This window comes from Vidua chalybeata, chromosome 5 (assembly GCF_026979565.1).
Source record: "Vidua chalybeata isolate OUT-0048 chromosome 5, bVidCha1 merged haplotype, whole genome shotgun sequence".
Classification (NCBI taxonomy): domain Eukaryota; kingdom Metazoa; phylum Chordata; class Aves; order Passeriformes; family Viduidae; genus Vidua; species Vidua chalybeata.
The window spans coordinates 33,530,855-33,549,337 of NC_071534.1; the positions used below are offsets into that span (position 1 = coordinate 33,530,855).

The following is an 18,483-nucleotide window of genomic DNA, read 5'->3' on the forward strand; positions in this document are numbered from 1 at the left end:
GTTCAGTTATATTTCTAATCCTGCACCAGAAGAACAATGTGAATCAAGATCCTGAAATACCCTGCACTTCTGAAATAATGGTAGTTGTTCATAATAGTCCTGTTCTCTTGGAAATATCCTGGAGAACAGGCAAGTTCAGTAGTTTTACATAAAGACAGTTTTGAAATCCTTCACAGTCTAGGAAAACAGACCCAGATTTTCTTTTGCATGGATACTAAGAATCCACAGGTATCTCTGGAGGGGAAAAAAGAAAATGGATTTTAAAACCTTTACTGGTCTATTTATGAGATAGTTTCCCTTCTTGCTGCCAGAGAACTCAAGTTCAAAATAGTCTGTTTAGTTTCACTTCAGAAGGAAAAAGAAAAAAAACAGTTAACTGTAAAATTGAGACCCTTTGCAGGGAGAGAGAAAAAACAAAAAAAAAAGACAAGCAAATTCCATCCCACAGTCTGCTGGTATCAGTGCCCTTCTCTTGCTATTGTCCTTGCTGAGTTTCTGAGCTGTCTGATGTTCCAATACCCAGTTCTCACCATCTGAAATCCATTGACATTCTCTTAGTGATGCATAATCAGGCCAAAACCTGACTGCCCACACAAGTTGCACACAGAGCACTGGAGAATGTGACACAGAAATTTTCAACCTTATGGAGTCCTCTTGGCTTCAGCAAAGCTAATTTAGTTCTGTCTTTATAATGACAGACATTGTACAGATCTCATGCTCCATTCTGATTAGTAACTCACAGCAGTGGGGAAAATCAGGGGACATTCCCTAGCTGGCACACCCAAACTGGAACTAGAGACAGGCAGTAAAGTTGCTGGACCCAAAATTATTCTGATCACTCAGACTTACCAAGTCCTTCTATCTCTCCTAGCACGTAAGATATCATCAAGTGATAAAAGGAGCAGCTATCAATACAATAGGAGGAACAGTAGTGATAGCATTAATGCCTTAGCATTAATACTATTAATGATAGCATTAGGCTGGTCCAGGATTCTTGTATCTGCATGTCATTGTATATGGGACCTAACCCTGTCATGATTTAAACAGTGCACCTCCAGTACTCACTAGCAGTTACCAGAAAATTCAGCAGGTACATCTAGTGGAGAGGATCCTGGAAAGGAAAACTAAATGTATTACACTGGTGAAGGAGAGTGAAATTCAGGTGTAACTGCAAGAAAGGTGCTGTACAAGAGCAGGATTTGAAAGGCTTGCTCTCAGTGTATGGAAATTTCCCTGTAAAGAGAAGTGACAATAAAGATCAGTAGTACTTCTGCCTTTCCTCAGATTAATCCTTTTGAGGATTGTGAGGATCCATTCCCCTACCATAAAATCAGTGCTGTATCTTCACTGATTTTGTAGATAATTTTATTACCTCTGACGGGGCTCACCCCCAGATTGGGGTGACCCCGGGAGGTGGTAAAGTCTCTCCTCCAACCCAGGCCTTCAAAGAAAGACTCAGTAGTCTTCAGTCGTCCGGTCTCAATGTAGTTTATTGCATGTTATCTCAAGGCACACACACTCCCTGACATTCTCTCTGACTCCTTCTCCCTCTGCGTCTCTCTCCGTCTCCCTCCGTCTCCATCTCTGTCTCCCTTCGTCTCTCCCGCCCAAGGGCTGGTGCCATCTTTTATATCACACATTACGTATTAAATGTTTATAGATTTTCCCCAATGCCTATCACCTATATTGAACAGTGACTTTCTACTCTAAACCAATCTGTGAGTGCCAACATCACCAAGAACATGGAGGATAGGAAGGAGAAAGAAGGAGTACAGGGCACACCCAAATTCCTCCATCTTAATACTTCTGACCCCCATGTACAAAACTCAGACTCCTCTGTACAAGGCCTAAAATCCCCCTGTACAGCACTCAAAAATCCTTCCTTTTACTTTGTGACTACTTCTATTATAATATCTAAACTTTTGTGATTTCTTGTTCTTCCTGCAAGGTTGGTAAATTGCTCCATGGATCAAATTCAAAACCACAGAGGTTTCTGGCTGCCTGCCAGGGTCTCAGATGCTTCTGACCTGGACCCAGAACATCCAAGAGTGTCTGAGGGACACCTGTTGCATCCCAGACTTTGGGTTTATGTCAGGGTTCTAGTGTGTCTTAGCAAATTCTGTGTACCCCCATGTATCCCCCGGTTCCCCACTCCCCGCAGTACCTGGTTCCCGAGCTGCTTTACCATGTGGCCTGGCTCCCATCCCCCCTGTCTTTTCCTGTGGGTCCTTTCCTGCTGTTACCCCTCCCCCATGACTGGGGCCGCCCTGGGCCCTGGCACCGCCCCTGCCGTGCCCTTATTGGTTCCCCCAGGCCACACCATGCCCCGGGACTACCCCAGGACCACCCCAGGTCCCGGTGCTGTCCCCTACTGCGTCCCTATTGGCTTCCCCAGACCATGTGACACCCCCCCCCCTCCACCCCCTATAAAAGCCCCGTGCAGCCGAGGCCGGGGGGCCATATTGTCCAATGCAGGAGTTGGGAGCACATCAATAAAATGCTCTCAGCTCCTTCCGTGGGGAATTTGGTCCTTCCTTCACCCCCTTTATCGAGGTCCCTCGCGCGCGGCAGTAGAAGTGGCCGACCCACCTTCCCGGAGCCGTGGAGCCCGGGAGCAGCAGCAGGACTGGGATCAGAGGAGCCGCGGTGCCCCGCTGGGCATGGAGGCTGCTCCGGACCCAGGAGAAACACCAGAACGCCGCAGACACCTTGGGTTCCGACAACCTTTGTGGCTGGACCTGCAGAAGTAGACTCAGTTACCTTAGCATAATATAATATGCAATCAACCCCTTAGTGCAGATCCTCAATGCACCTAGGGCAATTTTGTACATGAAGAGTATATACTGGCCAGGGTACAGGTGGACATTGTACAAAAAACAAACAAAAAAGTATTACTGAAATCAAAGGACAAAGCTGGACTCAGAAAAACTAAGCTGAGTAGCATCAAGCCAGGACATGGTTTTCTCTGATGATTTCTCACCCTACCACCTCACCCTCTGGTAAAGCAGAAGGCCTTGGTTGGGGATACTCTTACATTGCTGTGTCTCTGCAGGGAACAGATCACAAGGTAAAAACCTGAGCTGGTCATTATGTCCACACCTTCACATCAATTATCAGGAGCAAGCTGGCAACTACCCAGCAGTCACTATGCTCAGATCCACTGCCTCCAAGGGCTGCCTGTCAAGCACTATTAACTATTGCCTTCCAAATTCTTTGAAGGGAATTTGCTCGGCTAGGCAAAGCCATGCAACAGAAGGTGGTTTCTTGTGCCAGTGCAAAGAGATGGGACCATTAAACAGAGCTTCAGTATGAAGAACTTACAGGCTCATTGAAGCACTGCCTAGGTGAGATAGTCTAGACCATCAGGGCAGGCACTAAAACAGACATGGAGAAAAACTGGAGGCTCACTGTTTGATGACAGCTGCTGATGTGACAAGAGTGCTGCTAAGATGAGCCTTGTTCATCATCAGCGGCTGTGGAGAGACCAGGGCAGAAGACCCCCATGACCTGGTGTTAATCCCAACAGTGAACATTTAACACTGTTGCAGTCATTACAGTTAAAAAAGTTGAGAATTTGGTCTCTGGCCTGGAAAAGAACATGGGTCAATTTGAAAGCAATGCTAATGGCTTTGAAAGTGAATGAAGAGCAAATTTTCCAAAATGGTGCCATCTGAGGACTATGAGCACATGAACAACAGCATATGTTGGATAATATTGTTAGTTAATATAGAATCATAGAATTTTGGAACGGTAAGGGTTGGAAGGGACTTTTATTTCACCTGGTTCCATCCCACCCACCCCTCAGGCATGGGCAGGGAGACCTCCCTCTAGATCAGGTTGCTCAAAGCCCCATCCAGCCTGGCCTTGAACACTCCAGATGGGGCAGCCACAGCTTTTCTGGTCAACCAGTGCCAGTGGCTCACCACCTTCACAGTAAAGAAATTCTTCCTTTTATCTACTCTAAACTTGCCCTCTTTCAGGTTGAAGACATTTTCCCTTGTCCTATCATGACATGCCCTTGTGAAAAACCCCTCTCCAAGGCTGTAGTATACTGCCAAGAGGAAGTGTTTTTCCAAATATTAGAAGTAAGTTCTCAAAAAAATTAGTCAAGAACCTTAAATCATGCTTTCCTGAAGGTCTTCCAGGAAGAAAATATTGTCTATGCCATTTAATTACATTCTGAACTGACTCAGGTACATTTTGTCACACTAATTAACTGCAATGACAGCAAAGATAGAGTATGCCCAGATGTTTGCCACATTAATCTTGCAGACTCTCCAGCTCAGGAACTAATACTTCAAACTGCCTCTAAACAAATAAGTTTACTGGAACTACACACAGTCATATCAGCATCTGTATGCCTCTAAAACCCACACAGGCCCTGAAACTGTTTTTGCCTCTGGGATGCAGATGAAGGAAATAGAGTAACTTGGCAAGTGAGCACAACTGCATTACAGCGAGCAAGGAGATCACAATGTCACACAGATCGGCTCTGAAGTGATGCTGATTGGATGTGCGGAGATGTCCATCAAATTACTTCTAAGACCAAGGCAACAACCATATTTCCCCTTGCTCCTCTTTCCTTCTGAAGAAAAAGTGATATTCTCAACCGGAATAATCAGTCACACTGACATTCTGATCCCCAGATGTATTTAAGCAGAATCATAGAATCATAGAATCATAGAATATGCTGAGTTGGAAGGGACCTCTCAGGACCATCGAGTCCAACTCCTGGCCCTGCACAGGACACCCCAAGAGTCACACATGTACCCCAGAGTGTTGTCCAAACACTTCTTGAAGTCTGTCAGGCTTGGTGCTGTGACCACTGCCCTGGGGAGCCTGTTCCAGTGCCCAACCACCCTCTGGGTGAAAATCTTTATCCAACCTAAACCTCTCCTGACTCATATGGCTATACGCACATCATATTTAGATGCAACTTCCTTTTCTACACTTCCCAATTAAAATGTGAAAATGCACTCTAGATCCCAAAAGGGTTTCTTAATCATATTTTAATTTTTATGACTTCAAAAAGGTACTTACAGAGTATACTAAAATCAGTGTTGATTACAGTAACTCCTTGCAATCAAGGTCCTACCCATTTTCATATGCATATCATAATGTCACTGATCTCCCATGAAAATTAACACAGGACTAAGTTTCAGGAAATACAAGACAGATATGATATATGATAGATAATATCTGTGATACACAGTGTTATCTGTTGCACTGTTCATGCTCCCAAATTAATTAGCTGTGGCAATTATATGCAAGTGTGTTTTGTCCCTGCACTTCCTTTTTTTTTTCTTACCTTCCATAGTTAACTATACACCTTCTGGTAACTATCACTATTAATTCACAATTGATAATTCTAAAGCTTTTTAAAATTTCATGTTCCGCAGTTTTACATTTTTTAAAGGTAAGTATCTATCTCACAATCACACATTCTTTCTCTGTTATTCCATGTATAGGGAGATTTTGAGGGAAACACTGAGAAACCCAGTGAAGCATAATTAGCAAACATATTTCTTTGGACAAGTCTACTTATTTGTTGGGTTGGGGATTTTCCCATTCAAAAGCTTATTGTTAAGAAATCACATTGATCCAAAAATTCTATCCAAAATGTATATTAATAGACTGGACAAAGACCATAGGTGGATAATTCATTATGCTGGTCTCTGAGGAGAGCAAACCAATACTTTTGTTCTGTTGTTCAAATAACTAAAAACCCTATGTGAATTCATTCATTATGGGCATGTTTTCACTACAGGTTCAGTACTTGTAGTGAAGCTTTTACTGGCATTAAACTAACTGAAAATGTCTGTAATCACACAAAGGGTAACTTGCACTTTTCTCAAAGGTTGTCAGTACTGACAAAGTAATAATCTCATTCTTAAAACAGATAAAATAAGTAAAGTCAGAGTAAAAAAGGGATTCAGGTTTCAGATTTCATGTGTATCCAAAGGTAGTAATAGATTGAAGGTCTGATTTATAATTGCTTTTAAACTGCTTCCTGCCTAAAAGAAAGGGGGGACTGTGCCTACCAAGGCACAACCTATGTTCCTCAACAGCACACATAGGCCTACCAGCAACAGGTTTGCTTTTCTTAGCTTTTACAGTAATTATTTTTTAAGAGGCTACATCCACTTTGAGGATTCTATAGATTATAGGTGAAAATTCACAGGACAGAGCAGACCCTCCACCTGAATTTCAGTGTAGCCCAAGACGAATTTTGGCAAAGCTTGACCCTGTTCTCCCTGTTGTCAACTTCAATTAAATCTTTAGCAAAACTGGGGAAAAAAAAAGGCCAAATTGATTTCAGTGTTTAGGAAAAAAACAGTAATTGCACAATCTACAAAAAGTAATCCATTATACAATATTAGAATGTAAAATGAGTCCTGTAGAGAAGTGCAGTTCTGTGGTAAAGGGTAGTACAGTGGAAAAATACTGAACAATACACAGCTGTGCATCCATGGCAGCTGTGCATCCAGCTCACCTGAAATATTATTTGAGATGACATGACTCTCCTGGGACAAAATGAACTGTACTTGTGAGAAACGCATATAGTCCTCACATTTCTTATGAGTAACCAATGCAGCTCTTTGCCCAATAAACAAGGTGCTGTTAAACCACTGAATTCCTCAAATAGCAAATTCTACCATGGAAACTGCATGGAAAATAACCTATAGATTTTTTTTTTAATGGAAGGTTTCTTTTCCCTTTAGATGCAAAATGTTACTCAAAAAGCAAATCTGGATGATGAGCATTCGCAACACTACAACACTCCTGCAATCTCTGCTTTTAGTTGTGCTGAAGTGCAAGGCACAAACTCAGAGAGGGAAGGTTTAGATTAGAGGATATGAGCATAGTCAAACACTGGAAAAAGTTGCCCAGAAACAGGGATGCTCCATCCCTGGAAGTGTTCAAGACTAGGGTGGACGGGGTTTTAAGCAATCTGTTTTACTGGAAGATGACCCTCAACATGGCAAAGGGATGGAACTAGATAATTTTTAAGGTCCTTTACAACACAAAATCATTGCATGATTCTATGAATTATCCCATGCAAAACTTATATCTACTCTAAGTAAGATGCTACTCTGGCAGCCAATGAGGGGCTTCAGAGTGGTGCTGGGTTTTTCCACATTGCATTGCACTGTGCTGCATAGAAATAATTCTCTGGCCCATGTAGCACCAGTTGTTGAGGGAAGACAAAGGGTCATAAAAGTCATAAGAGTAACAGATCATACTCATTATCTCATCTAATCTCCTGAATACCGGCACCATTGTATTTTCTTTAGGTGTTAGATCAAAGCAAACCATTTATACAGACCTCTAATTTTTGTTAAGATTTTAAGCAATCATAAGTAATTGATCCCTATATTACCCTAATAGCTAGAGCAACACAGCTTACTCAAGGTTGTGTTTGCTAAACTTCCAGTCATGGGATCACCTTATGTAATAAGACTATAAATTTAAAGACTTTAAATCCCTCCAATATATGTGTCTTCCTACATACAGTGATTCATTCTCTTCTTAACTCTTTTCTTTGATAAACTTTGTTTAAAGTCCTTCAACCTCATGTCAAAACTGATTTTCTGTCTTAAAAGGCAAGCATCACATCTGGACACAGTATTCCAGTCAGTTGCTCTATGGATGCTACATACAGAAGAAAGATAATTTCCCTCTTTGTGTTTGCCATTCTTCATTTATATATTCAAGGACTGCACTGTCCTTTTGATGACATCCCAAAAAGAACTTAGACTGAATGGGCTACATAAGACTATCCCTACTGAAAACTATCTCTAGTCCTGAAGTAACCATTGCATTCTTCATTGCTTGCTTGCAGCAGCATTAAAACACATTGTTTTTCAAAATCTAACAATTGAATCCAGCTATTCAGATAATTCTTACTAGTAAACTAGACAGTTTACTACAGAACCATGAAATAATTTATGTTGAAAAGGATCTGAAAAATATCCAGTCTAATCTCTTGCTTAAAGCTGGGCTAGTGTCACAGTAAGAACAGGTAGCCCAGGTCCTTTCTCAGCCTCTCTGGACACCATTTTTCATGGCTTACCCACTTTCAGGCAATTTTTTGTATTTTATATAATAAAATATATATTATCTAAAAGCATAGCCATGGAAGACTTTATGACCACATTTTAGGTATTTTTTTTTAAAAAGCAAAACTTTGTTTAAAAATTTAGCCACAAAAAGTTATACAGGCGCCTAATTAGCAATAGCCTTGTACACTGGCATCTGACCACTGACTATCTGTTAGAGAAGTGTTAGTTTATAGTCCATTATAGTCCATGTAGCAGATACAAAATCTGTTATCAGTCTAATTTCATTGGTTCAGTAAACAGCATGCAATACTGAATTAAAAGCTCCAATACAGCCCAAGGAAACAAGAAGAAGACGACTGAGAATGAGACTAGTTGTTTCTGTCATAAAAGATTTATCTTCTAAGACGGCAGGCTGGCTGGTACTCCTTTTTTTTTTTTTGACTGCTAACTTTAGCTATTAGTGCCCTCCATTGCTCCTGGGAGTTACCAAAGCAAGAGCTACTACCTCATTCACCTCCTTTCTCCAGTTGCTAATTTCAGCTGTACAACTTCTGCCATTTTCTGTAAAAGTTCAACTGCTTAAAGTATTTCTTATCTAGGTCTTTAACATTCTTGGGAACTGTACAGCTATGCTGATTAGAAAATGTTTAATTTCAGCAAATGCTGCTTTACATCTTCCTTGAATGCAGTTAATACTTATATTCAAGTCTTTTATCCAAGTGCCAATTAGTCCTTGAAGCATACAAAATTTGACCAGCAGTAGAGAAAAGATAAACCCAGAAGGACCTTATGGCTTTCCACAGGCACACTGCTCTTGGCATTAATACTACATATTTATTGGTAGAGAAGTTATTGTTATGACAGCATTTTGCTTCAAAACATCTGTTTGCAAGATAGCACTCTAAGAAAGCAAGTCTGAGGGTTATGAAGTCCTATATGGAAAGCAACTTGGTTTCCATATTTACTTGGCTAATTTACTTGCCATCTTTCTCTTAATTTTATTTGAACACACGTCTATAACTTTAATAAAGTTTTTTAAAATGTCATAACTGTTTGAATACTGTCACATTAGGTTGTTATAGTTCCAAATGTTTGCTTCTTCTCCATTTGAGACTATGAATCTAATGTACAGTAACGTGACTACTTAAGAGGCGCTATTACACTTTATGTCAACCCAGCTGCTATGTACATAAAATTTGCATAACAATCCTGATGTTAATTTTGATTTTAAAAACTGTTTGCCAGGAACTATTTCTCCACTCTTGATATTTTAGCGAATTGAAATATTTTCTTGCCAAGATAACCAAATATGCTAATGTTTATTGTTAATTAGATAAATTTGTGCTGAATTCAGTTTATCAGAAGTGGGTGGTTCATATGTATATTAAACTCCTCTAATTTTAACACAGCAAAATGTATTTTTAATCTGCTCTGGGAAGTTTAAGTGGCAATTTTTCCACATCTTCCCTAATTCTCTATACTAGTGCTTATATTTTTAGTGCTTTAAATATACTAGTGCTTTAATTTTTTTTTTTTATACTAGTGCTTTAAATTTTTATTCAGGTGCAACCTTGAACTGCTGTACTTTCAAGTTCTCTGTGGTATGTAAAAAAATAGTGAGTGAAGAGTGCTACCTTGCCCTTTATCCCAGTTTATTCCATACATGCCTAAGGTGCACATGTGCTATACAGGGAAATAGTTTAAAAAGACACTATTCTTCATTCAATCATTTATTTCTCTACACCATCATCCACCAAAGAGAAGGCAGTAGAAACTCAGTGGAAATCTGCCACCCTGTCACACCTTTCTCAGATGGCAGCTGACCACGTTCTTTTCTCTTCTTGTGGAAGACAAGGCTAGGAAAACCAGAAGGCTGCCGATAAATCTCGAAGAACTCCAGTGGAATTCCACCTTCGTGGATGGTTTTTAACAGAGGCCTCCATGTTCACACGAGCTGTAGCTGACCTGCAAGAGGTGGCCGCTACGTGTCTGTGACCAGCCCCTCGCGGTGGAGAGCTGGTGTGTGTGCTGGATTTCTGAAGATGGCCGACCGCAGATACTGCGTAGAAAAGAGGTGATGGCTGGACTGATGAGGCCGACGCCCCGGTCCATCCAAAAGGGTGGCTACCTGATATGTCCCTTAATCCAAGGCCCTGCACAATGGCAGGAACCGCCTCTCCCGGCTCCGCGCGCGGATCTCCTTCCCCGCAGGAAGCCTTAGGAGCAGGGCCTCACCCAGGCACACCGCTCCTCGTACCGCTGCCCGGGCCCGGCCCGGCCCACCGCCCCCGGCCCAGGCGAGGCCGGGCCGCCGGATCCGACCCCGCCGGTCCTCCCCGCCCCGCGGCGCTACGGAGCTCCCGCCCTCGCCCCTCTCTCCTCCTCCGCCGGCAGCTGCGGTATCTCCGGGGCGGCGGGACCGGCAGCGAACCGACTCCCGCGCACGGCCCGGGCTGCTACGATCTCCGCGGTCCCCGGTCTTTGCCCGAGGCGAGCGCGGTGAAGCGGGGGCCGCTCGCCAGGCCCAGCTCCAGCAGCGCAGCGATGCCGGCAGCCCGCGCTGGGCCGCGCCGGGCCGCTCTGCGCCCGCAGCATCGCGGCGGGCCGTGTGCGATGAGCCGCCCACCCTTGGACACCTTCTCCGCCCCGCTCGCCTCCTCCTCCCACGGAGCCACCCTCCCCCTCCGCCCCCTCTCCCTGCCAGCCTCCTCCCCGCCCTTCCCCGCACTCCGCGCCGGTGCCGGAGCCGCGCGTCACTCGGGCTTCAGCCCCGCCGCAGACATGGCGACACTGACAGCGGTCCAGCCGCTCACGCTGGACAGAGGTAAGCGCGGCTGCCGCGGCTCCCCGGCCGCGCTTTCCCGGCCGCCCTGCCCGGGGGCCACCGCGGCAAGCGCCGGATCTGCCCCCGCAGCTCCAGCGCGGCGGGCTCCGCCGCGGCAGTGCTTCGGCCTCGCAGTGCCCGGGGCTGGCGGTAGCGGCGGGCAGTGGGGACGCCTCTCTCCGCGGGGTTCAGGTGGGCGGCGGGAGAAGGTCTGAAACGGAGGAGATAAAACTTCGTGAGGGCAGGGGCCGGGATGGGGCAGGTATCCCGCCGCCGGCAGCGCGGCGGTGCCGCAAGAGCAGGATGCGGCTCCGCGGTCAGCGCTCCGGTCCGGAGGCGCTCCTTGGTGCCGCTCGGCCGTCCCCGCCCTGCGGGGCTCCCCCGTGGACGCCCCCGCCGTGGCTTCGCGTCGAGGCCCCGCTCGCCACCCCCGCAGGTGGCTCAGCGGGGGATGCTCGGTGGCGGGGCAGCGCCGCTCCGGCTGTGAGTCGGGAGCCCGAAGCTCTCGACGAGAGCGTCGTTTGCCGGCAAAATACGGCTTTTTGGGGGCTTGCGCGGGGGTGTGCAAGGAAGGGACCCGTGACTGCGACTTGTCCGTTCACATGCAGAAGATCGGTTCTGCGGATTCCCGTAGACAGCTGCGCGGTCCGGGTAGGGAGAGTGTTACTGTTTGAGTAGCCTTGAGGCTGTGTCAGTAGTAAGCTTACACAGGTAGCATGAGAGGGTGCTGAAATCTTGAAGTTTACAATTAAACTTTTGCCTTTAGGCTGTGAAAATTGAACCTCGTTCCCTAGCAGTGCAGTTGTTCCCGTAACACGGTTCACCAGAAACCTCATTCGATTTCTATGGGTTACAAGGGAGAGCAACTTTGCTCCTACCGCTCCCAGAACGGCATTCTGAATTGCCGAGGTTGTCCTCCTTCCTCACTTGCTTCAAGAGGCTCCCAGTCCCTATAAATCTTGTACTCTTGAAAGAATAATTGAGGCCAGTGCCTTGCTGTTTTAGATGTTTGGGGTTTTTTTTTCCAAAGGATTAAGATGAATTATTGAAGTAAGATGGAGATTTTTTTTTTTCTGTGAATCCTATGCAAATGAAACACAAACTCAGTTTCAAAATTGTAAAGGACAGATAGGCACCTTTTCTAGAACCCAATTGAGAGCAAAACAGCCCACAAAGTACTCCACTTAGATTCCAGCATTAGTAGAAGGAGAGAAGCTAAAGTAATTTTTACTGAAATAGCAAAGCGTTAGCCTGCACTTTAAATTAAACTGCTCAGAAATCCACTGTGCAATCTACAGTTTCACCCTAATACTGTTTTCAGTAAGCAGGACAAATCTACTTTCTGGCAAAGGGTGGAACAGATGGCAATCCATTAGCAAACCTGACTTTTCAAAGGAAATACTACTATTTCAGAATTATGCATCCCTTTTTGGAAAATGATGCTTTAAAAATTACACAATATACAAAAATGCAAATTAATTCTAATTTAAATATAAGCATCTGTTTTCTGTGTCCAGGGTATGCCTAACCATTTGGCAGGCATGCCAGTGTTACAGTCTTCCTGGTTGTCAGCCATGGCTGGTATTAGTGTGAGTGAGATAAAACATCACAGAATGATAGGATGTGATGTGCAAAACAAAAACACAGGCAAGAGGAAATAGATTTAAATAGTGTGCCTGGCCTGCAGAAGGCCATTTCTTCAGAGGGATACACTTTATCACTTGTAACATGCTGCTGCATCAACTGTAGAGGATAGGCTGAAGCAACTCCAGAGGCAACTAGACCACACCAGTGCTTCCAAATATTTCCTCTGTAGTCTTTCTTTCACAGTCATGGGAGAGGGGAAGTTCTACATTGTGAGATTTTCTAGATTCCTGTTACTTTGGTTAAAGCAGATGAGCCATGTTTACTGTCACTATGCCTTGTCACTCTGCTATGATCTTAAAAGTGTCTTAAAAGCCTTGTACCCTCATGTCAATTTCACCATGTCCCACAGGGAACTCAGCACAGCAAGAAAATAGGGAGTGTTTCAGGAGAGGTAGTATTGTTACTCATGTGTTTCTGAGGGAATTAATTGCTGCTTATTCTCTGTCCAGGAAGTGTTCGGCATTCCTCCTTGCTATGGGTCACTGACACTGGTAAAACATCATAAGGATATATACATTAGAAATCTGAATTACACTCTGACATGGTCTCCTCCTGGAAAAAATATATTGACTGTATTCTACTACATAGATGAGAGCTTTCTTAAAGCCTGATGTAAATGGCATTCGAAACCTGTATGGTAAAATGAATTATTATTTAAAGGTGAAGGGCATGGTGTGTGTGAATGATTGAAAGCCAGTTATATTCTGGAAGATTACTTCAGTCCAAAGCACAGGAATTAATTTCCTTAATTCCTATCATCATGTGCCTTTCTACCTGCACAAATGTGTGCAAGTTCCATTAGGGCTCTTTAATATGTAGAACAAGTTCACAAAATAATGGAAATTTTAATCACTTACAATTTAATCTCTAAGGCTTTTGCCTGACCTATGTGTGGTGCTCTGTTGGGAGGAGGAGAAGAAATCAGCAACTGTTAAAGGAAGAAAACCTAAGGCATTGTAGTGAGGAGTGGTACCACTTAGGGGAAGGTGGCCCTAGCATTTGGGAGCTTTGGAAGAGGAAAGTGCCTGCTGGGTGTCTTCCAACAGCCAAGTGAGTTGTCTCTTGGAGAAAGTGCTCCCTTTCTACCTTTATTGCAAGTGTCTTACACCCTGAATCAATAGCACCCCATCAGTAATCTCCAGTGTCCATGAGAGCTAACTGGTGGAATTTTCCAGGCAGATTCAAAGCTTAAACCTTCAAGTTATAGGGAGCTATACCTTGTTTCAGGTTGAGACAAAGTTACAATAATGTCTTCAATAAAATGACAAGTAAAAGGAAGCAAACTTGGGATATTTTTTCTTTTTATTTTATGTTCAAGGCTATGGATTTTTAAGTACATTCCCAGTTTAATTTACCTCCATTAAAAAAAACCAAAATGGTTACTTCAGTCCAAAAGAGAAATGCTTAAAAACACCTATATAGTTCCTTTTCACTTCTTCCACAAGTATGTCTTCAGTAAGAACTTTGTTGACACTTGTTACAGACAGCTCTGATTGCAGTTAGTTGGCATTTTCCAACAGTATTTCTTTGTATTGGCATACCTCTCATCACTTTTTACTGCCTTTACTTCCCCTCTCAATGTTCTTTGTCTTCCAGAGAGCCATTGCTTCACCCTACCCCATGACCAACATAGCCTTTCCATTTATTATCCAGAGCCCCAGGTCTCCTTTGCATGCTGGCTTCTATTGCCTTGCTCTTCTCAAAGCCCTGGTGCTGTTAACTCCATTGCTCTGTGCATTGCCCTTAATCTTTATCCATTTTCACTGTTCAGCAACCCAATTTCCTGCTCTAATCCTGGGTTCTTCTGCTGTCCAGTGACTCTAGCAGTCACAGATCCATATATACAGATCCAGCAGCAGATCCAGCAACAATGTTCTGCTTTTCTCCAAGTGGGGGATGTCATCTCCCCAGCCAGTTTAGCCTCCTCATGATTATATGGAAACCTCATGTGAATTCCTGCATGCTGCAGGTACACGTTCTAAGCAATGAGAAATTAAAGCAAGCTTGTTGTGGGTGGGATCACTTAGACTGTTTTAGCACAGTCTGATGAAAGCATTTTCTAGAAGTACCATTACCCTCCTGGAAATATGTTAGAAGGGAATAGATTTCTGTGCTTCCCTTGGCACACATTTAAGGAGTGGTCATAAGGAAGCCTGCAAATGCAAGGAGGCATCTTTCTAGCTATGCATTATAGATGTCTCTATCTGAACTTTTTTTGTTTGACTAAATGTCTGACATATTTTTCATAAACCTTAATTCAAATTTTGCTTGTATTCTTCCTTACAAGATGAAAATCTACTTCAAAATAAAACTGACCATGTATTTTCACAAACTGCTGCAAAATCTCAGTCCCAGTTCCTCTGAATAGGATCATGAAAATGGCAGATTTAAAAGGGCGCATTCTTGTTTTTGAAAATGCACAACTAGCCTGTACAAAGACTACCTTCTGATCAAGAACAAGGAAATATCTTTTCATATGAAGGGGGACTTTCAACTGCCTTTTGATAATAATCCACGTCCTACTATGTTTTTCCCTATATAATTACTATTCATGTCACTGATGGTTTCACTTAATGTGACTGAGGGTAAAAGAAGAAATATGAATAGACTGAATATACAATGCTGGTACTTTAATCCCTGTGAAGTTTCATAGCAAGGTCATAGCTATTGGCTATTGATTGGCAAATTTCTCTTGATTTCAAATACACCCTTGGGAATGGAAGGAGTTCTTGCTGTTTGGTGTAATGCATAACTGAGTTCTGTTTTTTTTTATGAATTCAAGCAAATACTTTTCTAGTGGAGTGGGTGTCCCAAAACTTCCTGAAAATCTGTTATAAAGGACCATGTTCAGTGACAAGAAATCAGAATATGAATGAGCTTGGAATTGTCATCAGCTGTTAGACAAACTTCAGATGTGGTAGTAGATGGCACCTGACCATTAATATACGTAGGTACTTGCTGAAGTACTCCTCCTTCCTTTCTCTTAATCTCTTCTTTTCATTTTTCTTCTCACTGCATCCTCATAGCCTACAGAATTGGGGATTGCTTCCCCATCTGTGCCCATATACAACACAAATTGTATCGAACATAAGTTGCATCAGGCTGTGCATACATTATAATAATGTATATTATCTTGGAAAAAAGATAAAACATGCTCATCAGGAAGAGAAAATCAGATTCATCAAGTGTGAAATACAGTCCTTGAGAGGGGAGCAGCATAAAGCCAGATCTCTTTTGCACAGGGTGAAGCCCTGTGGAGCAGTGCTAAGTGATGTGCTGTTCCCTGCCTGGCTGCCTGTCTGTCATGGGGATGTCTTCTCTTGCTCTTCAGTTTAGCATGCTAAAATTGAAAAATCCATCTGCAAGTGCCACACACTTCAAGTCTAACATTTCTCTTCTTGATGTGCCAACTGAGGACATATAAATAACCAAATTCATTCTTTCAAGAACAAAAAAACTAATGTTTGTAGGGATAGAAAGAAAAGCAACAATTCTAGTTTCAGGCTAAAATGCTTGGGTTTTTTTACATCAGTGTTACCATTTATTTGATTTTTTTTTTAATGTATTTTTCTGAAAGGATGGATTAAGGTAAGTGGATTGAGACAGTGGTTTGTGGGTGTTGACTGGGACACTTGATGAGAATCTGTACAGTTAAAGCATTGGTTAGTTAGATATGTAGTTCAGCTGTGCCACCTGGAATTCTAGAGCTGGAGTGGAAGCAAATACCCTCTGTCATGTCATGGAAACAAATACATGTCACCTCTGATGTTCACAAGTGGTGTAAATATACATGGGTTTAAAATTTAATACACATGTCCAGCTTAAATGTCTCTGTAGAGTCCTCACCTGAAGAAGTGCTGGGGCACATGGGAGCTCTTTGCAAGATGGGATATGCTTGAGGCAGCTGGGCATCCATAGGAGCACATCTTTTAGGCTGGGCTTCCCCTTCTAGGTAGGGCCTTGTCCTTCAGGCCTACCTGAAGAGTAGGGCTGATGCCTGGTGATGCATGGTGACATGGAAAGTGGGAGCTGTACCTCTATGCAGACAGATGGAAACATCTGCTACAGAACTCATGGCAGCTTTTAGCATTAAGTCACCTTTGTGAAATGTAGAGGGGAGAAAAACTAAATTCTCAGTCATGTTTCCTTCAGAAACATGTAACTAATAAGAAAGCAGAATCTGCAGAAGATGGATGTGCTGTCACGACATGTTTGTGAGGCACCTTCAAAACCGATGGCACCTTGAATTCTTCCTGCTCTCCCCAGATGAAAATGTTCTTTAGACATGGTAGCAGTGAAAGAATCATTGTAGTCTATCTGAATTTATCCTCCATAGAGAAAAATGGTACGGTGGACTCGTGTATCCTGCTTTTGACCCCTCTAAGAGCACCTGCTATGACAAGAACCTGCACAGTTGCAGGATTCACCATTTGCAAGAGGCTGCAAGAGTATTAGGGATTAGAAGGCATGAGGGATACTATTTTCTATGTTGTAAATGTATGCTCTCTATTTACAGATAATGTTGAAAAAGATAATTTATTTTCTAGATAACATCCCTGTGCTAGGTCATACATATTTCAGTTTCATACCAATGTCTGAGACATTTTTGTAACTTCAGAAAAATGTATTAATCTTTGTAAATAAACAGTTTTCTTAATTCCATCCTGTTGCTTGAGTTGGACTTCTCTGATGATGTTACCAGAAAGAAAGCTTTTGAAAAATGTAACAAGTGAAGTCATCAGCTTTTTGCAGAAGATTATTTGTCTTTTGAGTTTACTGTTTGCTGTACATGGACATGTACATGCCCATTTCTCCTAAACATAGATGACCCTCATGCAAGTGCAAAAAATATAAGTTTTTGTCTGATCTGTGTTATTTGAATACAAAATATTGTTCTTGAAGGTAATGCAATAGAATTTGAAATATGAATTAAGCAAAATTATTAAGTCTGGTTAGTTGTTAGAAAGACAAATAATGAGAAGGAAGGATTTAAGAGGAGACCAAGCTAAGTCAGATAGCGTTTTGAAGCACATAACTCTAAATTTGTGACTCTGCCTTCCATCACATGGAAGGCAGACACACAAAATATTTGTTTTACATGATGCATTTTTGACATTTTTAAAAGTAATATTTACTAATGTGCTATGAATTACATAAATAACAATAAAATAAATAATAAAATTATTAATTATATATGTATGTGTGCGGCGTGGGTTTTTGCTCTCCCCGGCTGCACGCAGCTCTTGGGAGCCCGGCTGTGGCGTAGCTTCCACGTGCTGCCGGGGTTTGCTGCCGCGGGTTCCCGGACACGGCTCCGTGTCTCGGGCGCGTGGGCCGGCCAGTCTCTGTTACCGTGCGCTAGGGACCCGGCAAAGAGGAAGGAATTTGTCCATTTACTCCGTGCTTGGCAGGAACGGTTTATTGGTCACGTGGCGCGGTTCGATGGAAAGACGCGACCGGTCCCGGCACTCGCATGGGAGCAAATGGCGTCTGACTGCCGGCGGGATAGGGCTTTATAGAGGGGCGGGGCGAGAGGATCCACGGCCTGCCGGCCAATAGGGGCGGCTGCCGTGGCGGTGATGTCAGCAACAGCGACCAACCAGAGAACCCCGCAGGGGCGGGCACCGAGCCAGAGCGGGCTGAGCGGGATCGTGTGGCTCGGGGCGGCCAGCACGGGGTTTCCCGGGGCCGGACGGCAGGGTGGTTACAGGAGCGGCACAGGGGCAAGAATCCGGCAGCAGGCAACATGGGGGCAGAAACCGCGGGGGGGGAACAACACGGGGGAAACGCGGGATTACAGAACTTGACTTATTTTAACATAAATTAAAAACCCTAATCTAAACCCAAACTCCGGGATGCAACATATGTGTAAATCCAGGCATTTTCAAAGTTAATTTCAGTCAGCTTAATCTTCTTCTGTGACATTTGCTGAAGAGTCAGCCTCTGAAT

At 43.4% G+C, this 18,483-nt stretch overlaps 1 protein-coding gene across 1 annotated transcript in view; it reads left to right on the forward strand.

Annotated features, from left to right (window-relative positions):
* Positions 1–10,321: 10,321 nt before the first annotated feature.
* LIN7A (lin-7 homolog A, crumbs cell polarity complex component) overlaps positions 10,322–18,483 on the forward strand; it is a 47,361-nt gene continuing 39,199 nt past the window's right edge. Inside the window, exon 1 of the mRNA XM_053943990.1 lies at positions 10,322–10,887. Within this exon, the coding sequence (XP_053799965.1) occupies positions 10,608–10,887 (280 nt within the window). The 5' untranslated portion in view covers positions 10,322–10,607. The remainder of the gene's footprint in view (positions 10,888–18,483) is intronic.